We start from the raw sequence: 12,149 nt of genomic DNA, 5'->3' as shown, positions 1-12,149 counted from the left end.
AGAAAAAAAATCCTTAGAGGTAAATAGGGTCACTACATAAATTAAGAGATATGATTCTCTATAGAGATTTGATAATTCTATAGTTCTATACAGCTAATAATATAGCTTCAAAATATATAAACAAAGATTGACAGATATACAAGGAAAAATAGATAAATGCACCATAACAGTGGGAGATTTTAACCAATTTTTCTCAGTAAATGATTAAGATGGTAAATAAATTAGAAAGGATGTAAAATATTTGAAACACATGATTAAAAAATTAATCAAATGTACACATCTAGAGCAGTACACCCAACTACTGAAGAAATGGTATATACATGCTTTTCAAGCCTACCCAGGGCATTTGCAAAAACTGACTATCTACTGGGCCATAGAGCAAATCTCAACAATTTCAAAGACTGTTACTTGGCAGACAACATATTGGATCTGTGATGCCTTTAAGACATCAGCAGCAAAAAGATAAATAAAAACAATTATATGTTTAGAAATTAAATATATTTCTAAATAAATCATGACTCAGTGAAGGAATCATAACGGAAACAGGAAAAAATCTGTAGTGGAAAAATATTACATATCAAACGTACAGAACTCAGATGATGTAGCATCTAGAAATAAATATACGAACTTAAATGTTGACATTTGTAAAGAAGAAAAGCTGAATTAGTACGCTGAGTTAGTATACTGTTATATATCAGAATAAATATGCTGATAAAAAGAAAAGGAATGACAGAATATGAAGAAAGAAAGAAAAAAGAGCAGAAAGTAGAAAATAAAAACAAATTAGAATAAAGAGGCTGAACAAAGACAAAAGTATGTTCTTTGAAAAGACTAACAAAGTTGACAAATCTTTGGCAAGACTAGTGACAAAAATCAGAGAATATATAATAGGGTCAGGGATTAAGAAGTGCATAAAACTCTTGGAGTGAAAGAGACACAAGATAGCCAGCGTACTTCAAAACTCAGATGGAATGGACAAATTTCTACACAAGTTTAGTTTATCTAAGCTGTAAACAAAAAAAAAAAGAAAAGAAAACCTTAATATTCCTAAAATCATGGAAGAAAATAAGTCAATGGTTAACCCTCTCATAAATAAATGACTAGACCTAGATAGTTTTACCATCGAGGTCTAAATCCTAAATACGCAGGAGCATGAACTCTAATGTTATAAAAATTCTTGCTGACTACAGAGAATGAAACAATACTTCAGTCATTCTGTGATAGTATCTAACCCTGGAATCAAGCCTGATAAGAACAGGATGGGGAAAGAAAATTATAGGCCATAAATATAAATGCAACTTTCCTGAACAAAATGTTAGTCGAATCAGACATGGTACTGTATAAACCAAGGTGAGTTCATCCCCAAATTCAAGGTTACTCTAATATGAACAAATTGATAATGAATTTATAGCTTCTGGTAATGGGAAACTAGAAAAGGTAGACTAAGCCATCCACTGAAGACCACTGAAGAAGTTAGTCAAAATACAAATCCCCCCTCCAAAAAAAAAAAAAAAAAAAAAACCAAAAGAACCCCCACAACCCAGAAACCCTTAAAAATCATCAAAGAGCTAATAAGGCAGTGATGGCTGGTAGGCTGCTAGAGAGAGAGCAGGGCATGAGCTGATTCCTTGGAGGCAGCCAGGAGGCTGAGCTGAGCTTATTAGCTTGGAGGCAGAGGATGAGAAACTGCTGTTCCCCTCCACCACTGCTCCCAGCTTTGGGCTTTACCTTGGAAGGACAGGTTGCAACTTTTCATTATACAGGTGGCTCAGAAAACCTCTATATTGGTAATAGACCGCTAGCAACCTCAGATGCCTAGCAGAAGCAACCAAAATATTTCCAGACATTGCTAACTGTCTCCTGGGGTACAAAATCACCTCTGGTTGAGAATTACTAACCTATACATATACCATTTTTATAAGTTTTTGGTTTATCCTTCCATTTTCTTCTTCATTAAAAAAATAACAGGGAATACACGTATATATTCGTAATCTTGTTTATTCTCCTACAAAATGTAGCATGCTATAATCTTCTGTACCTTACTGTTTTCACTTAATAATGGCACACATTAAAAAAATTAAGTAAAGCATTTTCTTGACATAATTCTTACTATACCTTTTAGTGTGTGTACGAATAATGCGGAAGAGTGTTGTTGTTTTTTTAACATTAACTGTTTACACATAAATTTGTATCTTAAAATCCTAAAATAATTTACCTTTTAGTCAACATTTACCTTGCACATTCATTTGGTTCCTCTGTGGCATTCTTCAGTAAAATATTTATGAGGTAATGCTAAAAACACAAAATTAAGTAAAATAAAAACTTTGTTTAGTAGTTGGTTTCCCACATGGTCTGACTGTGTTCCAGGCAGTCAGGAGCTACTGAAGGACCAGGGAGCTCTGGAGAGGCTCCCAACAGGGAGAACCTGGGGGGAAGGAAACATAGGGTTTTGGGGGAGCAGGCTGGTGGTTGTCTCAGCCAGGGCCTCCCTGGGCAAGTAAGCCAGCCTAGCAAAGCCATTGAGACTTCAGATAGGAAAAGCTCAGTTTTCTTTTACTTCAATTAGATTATATATTGTATGTTAAATTATATATTATAATTATGTACCATAATTAGATAGATTGATTCTGAGATCTGAAAAACATTTTTGTTTGCCCCAAAGTCAGCTAAGGGGAGAACAAATGCTTACTTTTATTCTCTAAAGAATTAATAACTTGACATCTCAAATTATTAGTAGTATTTAATCAGGTTAACAATGGGACTGAATATTTGGCTAACTTTAATTATTTCTTACAAACTCATTTGATGCACTATGCGACACAATTAAACCTAAAATTATTACAAAGAATGATTCATTACATAATTACAATCCATAGGCATGATAAACAGGTCTAATAAAAAACACCCGAGGAGCCTATCAGTTATAACTGCCATATGCTCTGAATCTAATATGTTTAATCCCCCTAAAAAAGCCTTCTGGAAAAAATAACAACAACAATAACTACTGAAAGATTTAAACAATAAAGCAGAACTTTCAGGGATAAGTAGATCAATGTATGATAATGGAAGAGAGGACCACATAGCTAGAATTATAAAATGCTAAACTTGAGATTCAATCAAACACATGCGGTACCTTGACATCTTCAGTTCCTGTGATGACTTTCTTGACTTCTGGCACAGACTGCAGTAAAGGGATGTCCCGGTAGGTATTTGGAAAGCAGACAAGAGAACCGAGAATGGTGAGAGCTTCTGAATGAGGTGTCTGCACACAAAAAAGTGAAAACACCTATTTTTCTTCTTCTAAGCCAGAAACTTTACATAAGCAACATGCTTTACTTTTTCATGATTTTGAGAGGGAATCTTTACAATTATTTTATCCTAGATTAGAAGTATCAAACTATGCCAGGTTATTTTTCTCCAGGTGAATGAATATTTAAGCAAGAGAGGTTTGCGTAAATGAAAAAGCAAATTTCCCAGGAATGTAAATTATCACTATACTTGTATAAAAAGCACTGTGAAAACTGGTCTTCAGATGCCTTCAGAGTCAGAAGAGCAAATGACTCAATCATGACTTTTACCTTTTATTTTTATTTTTTTTAGCCTTAATGTTCTTAACAAAGAAGGGTAAGTGATATCAACTTAATATTATTTTTGCTTGAAGACAGTCAAAAAAATTCATAAGGAAGAGGGGTTGGGGTTGAATTTCAGAAGGCAGAGAAAGAGAGCAGACACCATCTACCAAATTTCCTGTCTCATCAAGAATACTTCGCAAAATAACATGTAGTGTCTGATATCTAGTGAGATACAGAATCACTTATTTGTCCATTATTGGAATTAGGTATCTATTAAAGGAGACACTTCACTAGATTTCAATCTAGCCAACACTTACTAGCAGCTATGATTAGCCAAGAATGGGGCAGGCACCAGGATTACAAAGGTATGCCATTAGCCCACCTACCCACCTGTCCATCTACCCTTCTGTCTCTCTACTATTATCTAATAATTATAACAATAGCAGCTAACACTTACGGTGCTAGGCACTGTTCTAAATGCTGTCCAAGCATTTCCTCATGGAATACCCTCAACAATCCAATGAAGTAGATACTATTATCATTTCCACATTACAAGTGAGGAAACTGAGGCTCAGAGAAATTAAGTGGCTTGTTAAGTGACAGACTCTGATTTGCACCGAGGCCATCTAACTCCAGGGTCCACACTGGGCCTATTTTGTTAAGCACTTGGGGGTATGAAATGAAAGCGAGTCTCCCTCCCCCAGAGAGATGGTGGTGTGGCATGTGGGGTGTGGGAGAAGAGGCAAATAGCAGTGATACAGCTATGAGAACCAGATAGCGGGGATATCATGGGAGCCCAGAACATTCATGTTTTATCTCACTTCGTTCTCATCAGCACACAGGTCCAAAGGACAATATAAAACACACAGATATTCTCTGGAACCCAAAATGTGGCAATGATTTGTTCTGCTCAGGACGGTTAGGGACACGAAGACAAACTGCTGCTAGAAGTCACATAGTGCTGCGGGGAGCCAACCAGGCCGGCAGAGTGAGGGAGCGAGGTGAGGGACAAGAGGCCAGTGCAGGCAGTGGGAATAGAAAAGGCAGAAGACCCGGGGGCACCTGTGGACCTGTAAAAGGCCCAGGTGCACAGAGCCCAGAGGCCATGCGGGTGTGCTGCAGGGATTGGGGGAGCTCCAGGGGGCAGAGTCTGAGAAAAGCACTGGGGTTCCCAGGTAGCGACCCCCAAGCCACGTGGCACAGTGCCCGTCTCATTGCACCCGAGGAGTGGTGCCATCAGAACGGAGCAGGAGTGTGGGGTGGATGCTCTCAGGGAGAGCAGAGCGTCAGGTGCTCACTGAAGCCCAGGGCAGCTCTGACTGTAGCCATGGCCATGGCATCAGGCATGAAGTCGCTATATCTTTAATGGTTTATTTCATTTTTTTTATTTTTTTTATTTATTTTATTTTTTTTTTTTTAAAGATTTTTTTTTTTTTTTTTAATTTATTTATTTGAGAGAGAGAGAATGAGAGAGAGCAAGCACATGAGAGGGGGGAGGGTCAGAGGGAGAAGCAGACTCCCTGCCGAGCAGGGAGCCCGATGCGGGACTCGATCCAGGGACTCCAGGATCATGACCTGAGCCGAAGGCAGTCGCTTAACCAACTGAGCCACCCAGGCGCCCTATTTCATTTTTTTTAAATACAAAGACTTGAAACCACTGGGGCAAAATGAAAATGTTAAGACTTGCCAAAGTTGGTCAGTGAATACAGTTTCTTGTTATGTGACCTCTACCACACAAAGCCCTGTGGTCACCACCCAGGCCTTTCCTCACCTGACCCCTGGCCAGTGTAGGACGCAGGCTCCCTTGGGCCTGGGAACACTTTCACCATTTGGCCCTAAGGCGATCTGACAGTCTCATGGAATGGAATGCCTCATTTCCTCAGGATCCAAACTCTGTGACGCTGAGTGTGGTCCTGTGTCCTCTTCTCTCTCAGATCTATACTCACTCCCAAAGGATATCCAACCCATGATTTCAATGCCTCCTACGTGCTGGATTCCCCAACATTTCTCTCTATACCAGACTGCCTCCCCTGAAGTACCCCTGAAGTCCAGGTTTGTATGTCGTGCCCCCTCAGGGGCCGAGAGGCATCTCACACTGACGAGCTCCACCTGACCAGAGTCCTGTCCTTCTACCCCACCTCCATCAGTCTGTCCCCTCATCTGCTGCCTTTCTTTTCCTTAATTTTTATGTTAAGGAGATCTTTAAATAAAAAGGGAGAAAGAGTGTTACGCCTAACTACCCAACACCTAGATTCAAGATTTTACCACTCTTGTCTCATCTGTATCTGTTTCATTTTTTTCATTTCAGTATTTAAAATTCACTAAGAAGTTTCCACTTTCAATATTTTAAAGTGAATTCAAGACATTACGTCATTCCACCTCTGTGGTCCCTAGCATCCCTGCTTTGGGTTTTTTCTTCGCATACATCACTTTCTGATGTGTTATATAGTCATTTTGTGTTTGTAACCCCAATGAAGACAGGGTTATATGGTTTTCACCACTTCTCTACCCCAGTAGGTGCTCAAAAAGTATCTCAAGATAAGGGGTGGCTGCTGATGAACACCGATGGCCTTTCAGGTCTCTGCTTCAGCATCACTTCTCCCATGAAGACTTTTCTAATGTAGGTCTTCTTCCCCTCCACCTCTCACAAAGCAGAAAGAATTATTCCTCTGTTGCCATCCCTCTGGGGTCTGGATGTGATTCTACTGTGGCTGCTAGAAACTTATGCACAGATATTAACACTGAGTTTACCCAGCTGATTCCTTCAAGGTAGGGGCCCTGTCATACTCATCCAGGCCAGGTCCCAGCATGTAGTGGATCCACAGTAAATGTTTCTCAAACAGCCTTGCTTTGTCAGTCTTCTCTAATTGCCGCCCTTTATCCACCAATCTTGGTTTAGACTTCATTGATTCCTTTCCCTGAGTGGCCTTAATTATTGTGTCATGTGAGCCTGGCTTGAACTGTGGACTTTAATTTTTAAAGATTATTTTAAGATTTTATTTATTTACAAGGGGGGAGGGGCAGAGGTGGAGGGGCAGGGCCAAGCGGACTCCAGGCTGAGTACAGAGTCTGATGTGGGGCTCAATTCCATGACCCTGAGATCATGACCTGAGCCAAAACCAAGAGTCGGACACTTAACCAACTGAGCTACCGAGGCGCCCCTGAGCTGTGGACTTTTAGATTGCATGCTAGACTATGTAATAATCAGATATAAAACATTAGAGCTTAAATAAAATAAGGAATTGTTACACAGCTTTATTCAATGAATATGGTAAATCTAAATAATTTTTTGGCCTAAGCACTGAGCCTGTGGTGAGTCCCAATTTCCACAGAGGAGAATGAGGCCTGTGTACCTAAGCATATTGTCTAGGGTAGAGAACCAGTTCAGTACAAGGCAACACTGGGATGGAAGCCAGGTCTGACCACACAGAGCTCCAGGGTCTAGCATGAGAAGGGGATTATAAGTAACACGCTATCTTATGTGCACACTATATCTGTTCCGTTGGTGATGGACATTTAGATTAGTTGTAGTTTTCGGCTACTACAAAGGATGTTTACTGAGCACAAGCTCCTGCCTATCTCTTGGGGACCCGTGCATGTACATGTCTTTCCCCAGTTGCCTCAGTGGGGCAGATCTGCATAGCAGGGGTACTTCAAACTTGTAATTGACTTGTGTTAACCAAAAATTCTGAGTGAGTAGGTGTGCCCCATCCAAACACCTCTCACCTGTTCCCCTACAACTTTAAACTTCAAGTTTAAACTAAGAGAGAAATTCAAAGTAATTCAGAGTTACTGTTCCTTCATATAACTCTCACTTCTGCATGACCACATGTTCTCTTTCTTGAAAAAAAAAACTGGGGAAGCTACTTTAACAGCTTATCTAGCCAAGAGATAAATTTTCACCGAGAATGACCACCATGGATGATTATCTCTAGAAAGGGTGCCAGCATTTTTACAGGAAATTCTAATAGCAAGTAGGGAAATCGTCAATAAAGAAGTATGATTTTCCTACCTGTGCCCTGTGAGCTTCTTCAGTGTTGATCTAAATGCTTAAAAATAAATTTGAAGGTTCTTTTTTTTTTTTATTAGATTTTATTTATTTATTTGACAGAGAGAGACACAGCGAGAGAGGGAACACAAGCAGGGGGAGAGGGAGAGGGAGAAGTAGGCCTCCTGCCGAGCAGGGAGCCCGATGAGGGGCTCGATCCCAGGACCCTGGAATCATGACCTGAGCTGAAGGCAGATGCTGAATGACTGAGCCACCCAGGCGCCCCAGATTTGAAGGTTCTTTGAGAATGATTATCCTAAAATCTTTTTCAGATATAAAGAAGCATAAAAATTTGTCATATTCCTCACAAAAAAAGTTGAACAAACCCAATATTTTTCTTCCTTTTTTTCTTCTACCTCTCTTTTCTTTCATCCTTCCCTTTTGCTCCTGTCTCTTTTCCCTTCTCTTTGCTTTTTACTTTATCCTTATAAGAAGTTAGCACATGAAAATACCAGTGTGAAATACCAGCTACATAAAGTATTAAAAAACAACTTAATTTAAAATCCAGGGTTGGAGTTTGAATTTACCCTGCACAGGAGAAATAAGTAGGGTGAAAAAGTAACAATGTACCAAATAAAATTTACATAGCTAGATGCTCATATTGATTTCAATACAAGTCCCTGGCAAACAATAAAGCTAATTTCATTCACAGCATTTGTAGAGGAAAACAATGAGTCTGAACAGGTAACAGTTGTATAGAGCACAAAAGTGAGAGGCCCTTTAAACTGAAATGTAGAAGAGTGTTCTCTCAAAAGGCATTATTAACACATTGCCCTAATAGTGGAGGTAAATGTAGAGATTGCAAATAATTTCTTTTTGCAGCCCTGAATGTTCACACTTAGTCTACTTGATTCTAGTTTTTTAGTACAAGAATTTTGTCAGAGTTTTATTGCACATTAATAATATATATTCATTATCTGCTTAAAATTTGTGTTCTAACATTTCTAACATTTTTAAAAAAATATTTTCTATTAGACTTATAATAAGCAAGATAACAATTTAAAAAATTATTGATAATGCACACTTAAAATTCTGTCTTTACTAAGACATCTCCTCTGTGCCACCATTTACTGGAAAATGCTAATAGACTCTAAGAGATAAGTCCTGCTTCTGACTGTGTAAATGTGCTGAAATATTAGTGAGGATATGATTTTTCACACTCTGGCCTTTTGATGAAACGCCTTCCCAATACAAGTGTGTCATCTTATCCTACAATTTCACACATCAGCTGCCAGGGCATCTACCCGAGAGCCCAGTTTCACATTGCACTAATGAGTCAACACCTGTTAAGAGTGGAGAAATCTGAACCTTGTTAGCGATTGTGAAGCCTCCTGGGAGTTTGGATGCTGAGCATTGTCATACTCACCGCCGGCGTGTCTGTACTGAGGACCCTGGCAGCGGCTGTGATGAAGTCCCCCACCAGCATTGAGAAGCCAGGCAAACCCAGGGAGAAGAAGCGGGGTGGACAGTGCCTTATAATGGTGTTTAAGATATCCTAAAAGGGAAGATAAGAAAACACAACTGTAATTTTCAACAACAAAATTCCAAAGTCGTCAGCTCATTGGTACATATGGCCACTGTGTGATAATCTGAGAGAACAGAGGTCACAGAAATTTTTCAGTAAAAGGGGTACTGGGAGATGAGTTGGTCCAAGGCCTATTGTACCCATTTTACAGGTAAGAGAACGGACACTAAGTTGTAAGATGACAAAATCTAAGTCATGGCATTGGGACTAGCCACTCCTTCTGTCTTCCACCTTAAGGTGAGCTCTTTGGACAAGCTACAGGAGTGTCGAGGTAGATATACAAATAAAACATGCAAACATCTATCACTTCCAGAATTCTTCCATTTTCAAAAGTTAAAGCACACTATTACATTAAAAAGTCTTCAAGTAGGCAAAGACCTGGAAATTTTCACTCTTTGGATAACTCTCTGTGTTAAACAATGGGAATGAATGGAGTGTGGTCAGAGTCTAAGCTCAGGGAGTTGGCGTGGCTCTGGGTACAAGTGTGATCATGAGGTCAAAGTGCAAATACAGCAGTTGCCTTTTACACGGGGTGCAGCACGAAGACCACCAACTGCCCAGACACCTGGTGTTGCTGTGTCTGCAACGGTCTGTCCTTGGTGGGGGGCAGGTTGGCCCCTGGCCGCCAGCTCTGCTGTGAGGCAGCCACCACGTCCCAGCCTGGGGCAAAGCAGGGCTCCACTACTGGACAGCGTTTGTGCCACCCACGGCCAGGACACATCTCCGTAGCCATCTGTGCAAGTGTGTGTGTGTGTGTGTGGGGGGGATTAGTCAGAGCACCACAAACTTCTTCTACGCAGTTCTAGGCCATGCACATTAATCAAACATACTGAAGTACTAGACTTTATGTGTCTTGTAGTTATTCAACCTATAGTTAGTCCCAAAATACAAGTAAGAAGCAAAATACAAAAAAAAGTCTGGTTTCTTTTCTCAGATTTCAGTGCAGCTATTTAAGAAGCCCTTTAAAATAATCCAGGATTTAATTTCATTAAATTAGAGCAAAGTAGTAGCAACATGCTAAATTCTAACATAAGTCCTTCGTGACAAAAATAACCTCATTTCACAACTTGTAATCTTGAAAGAGAATTTTTATGTGTTCACAATACATTTTTTTTCCCAAGTAAAGACTTATTTTTTTCCTTACACAGTGGATTCATTTAGTTTCTACAAATTGTGCTGTTTATATCCTTAAAATGACTGTACAATGCTTACTCTTTTAGAGTTCAGCTATGGTCAATAGTTTAGCAAGTACTAATTTAAAGTTTTAGCATTTCAGCAGAATTTGTCCTATAACAAAAATAAATAGATAAGTAGACAGACAGATAAAGGAAGGAAGGAAGGAAAGAAAAACCTGACCCACACTTCTCCCAAGTTAATGTTTAACCCCGCTTTAATCACGTCCTTTGATACACTTTAGGGTCCATATCAGCCAAAGTAAACATTCTAAGGGGCTCAGCAGATGGATGCTGCAGTTTAGAAAGTGTGTAGTAAACTCATGCTCCAAGAGTGGAACAAAAGATCCACCTTTTTCATAATTAAGCCTCTGATTAATGCCCTGGGCTCCTCACCACACACCTGTAATTACTCACAGAGGTACGCATTGTGCTGGGCCTTGTCTCGGAATATCAGGCATCAAGCTACCCAGCAGCAGATGGGAGCACATTTCTGTTGACATATCCCGCAGTGAAAGGATTCGTGCAAACCTGGCCAGCAAGGTAGCAGAATGCCATGCATCTGAAGATTAATAATGCAAACACCCATGTTGTTAACTTTGTTATGTGTGTGCTAATTCCATCTGTTGAGATGAGAAACTAAGCTTTGAACCCTGTCAATTTTTAAAAATCTTTGGCATATTACTTAAATATAAGCCATTTTCACCACTGGAATTTAGAGTTTTAACTTTCAAAAAATGCTTTTCTGGGACAAGTTTGTGGGAATTGTGAACTGAATCCTTTAATAAGCTAGGGCCAGAATCTGTACATGAAATCCATTTTGCCTCACAAGATTCACATGTGTAAAGGTAATGCCCTGTAAATGGGGCATTCACAAAAAATTACGAAGTTGCCATTGATGCTAAAGACAGCAGAAATGCGTGGAGCTGAGATAAACTCGCCCGGCTCCCCACCCCCTGGATGCGGGCCAGTCACTTCAACGGAACCGGTTTCTATGGGCAAGAAGATTGGGAACAGAGGGCAAAATAACAGATGGCTAGCCTACCCTACCCTGCCACCCACATATGACAGAGCCCCGAGGAGAAGCGGGGCCTGGCTAGCTGTCGCCAGTTAAAGGCAGCACTGGGGTAGGGGTAATGTGGGAGTCAAAGGGGGAACTATATGGCCAGTCAGCCAAATTATGGCCATATGCCTGCTTATTTTGCTTATCCACGCTGAAATGGAACAACCCAAAGATTCTCTCTTTGTGATAACATGTGAAAATTAGGAATAACTGTGTGGTGCTCAAAAGAGAGCCATTGCATATTCCCAACAGAGGTATATCCACCAAGGGTTCCACTCATTGCTAGTAGAATCTTTCTTTCCCCTTCCCCTCCAGATGGTAAGATCACAGCTACCGCTGGAATCTCCGGAAAATAAAAATCTGGAGACTGAAACTTGCCACACAGTCTCCAGGGCTTCACCTATAGACGGAACAGGACGGTGCTTCCCAAATGTTAATTATTCATGTAGGACCTCATGCCTTTTGCCATATCCATGTCCAAAGTGAGCATTATTTGTCTGTTTTTGAAAGCAAGTCATTTTTTTAACTTAAATAAGATTATTCTGGAAAACCAGTATCCTATGTCACAAATAGAAAATAACCCTTCTGTCAAAACACTAACAGTAAACCAAGGCTACCGCATTTTTGTTAAATACCACTGCCTGACAGAGGCGCCCCTTGTTTTTATTTGTTTGTTTGTTTGTTTATTTGTCAGAGAGAGAAAAAGAACAAGCAGGCAGAGCTGCAGGCAGAGGGAGAAGCAGGCTCCCCGCCGAGCAGGGAGCCCGAT

The 12,149-nt window shown here is 40.2% G+C and overlaps 1 protein-coding gene across 8 annotated transcripts in view; it reads right to left on the bottom strand.

The window, feature by feature from the left end:
* The window catches only part of RALGAPA2 (Ral GTPase activating protein catalytic subunit alpha 2), a 334,693-nt gene that overhangs the window by 138,305 nt on the left and 184,239 nt on the right, over nucleotides 1-12,149 (bottom strand). For all 8 annotated transcript variants that reach the window (XM_036085370.2, XM_036085371.2, XM_036085373.2 and 5 more), the window contains 3 exons: nucleotides 8,987-9,115; nucleotides 3,134-3,262; nucleotides 2,234-2,292 (listed from right to left, as the gene is read on the bottom strand). In XM_036085370.2, coding sequence (XP_035941263.1) covers nucleotides 2,234-2,292; nucleotides 3,134-3,262; nucleotides 8,987-9,115 — 317 coding nt within the window. The remainder of the gene's footprint in view (nucleotides 1-2,233; nucleotides 2,293-3,133; nucleotides 3,263-8,986; nucleotides 9,116-12,149) is intronic.

This window comes from Halichoerus grypus, chromosome 10 (genome assembly GCF_964656455.1).
Source record: "Halichoerus grypus chromosome 10, mHalGry1.hap1.1, whole genome shotgun sequence".
NCBI classification, from domain to species: domain Eukaryota; kingdom Metazoa; phylum Chordata; class Mammalia; order Carnivora; family Phocidae; genus Halichoerus; species Halichoerus grypus.
The sequence above is the reverse complement of the archived record's forward strand: the minus strand, read 5'-3'. Positions and strand labels throughout refer to the sequence as shown.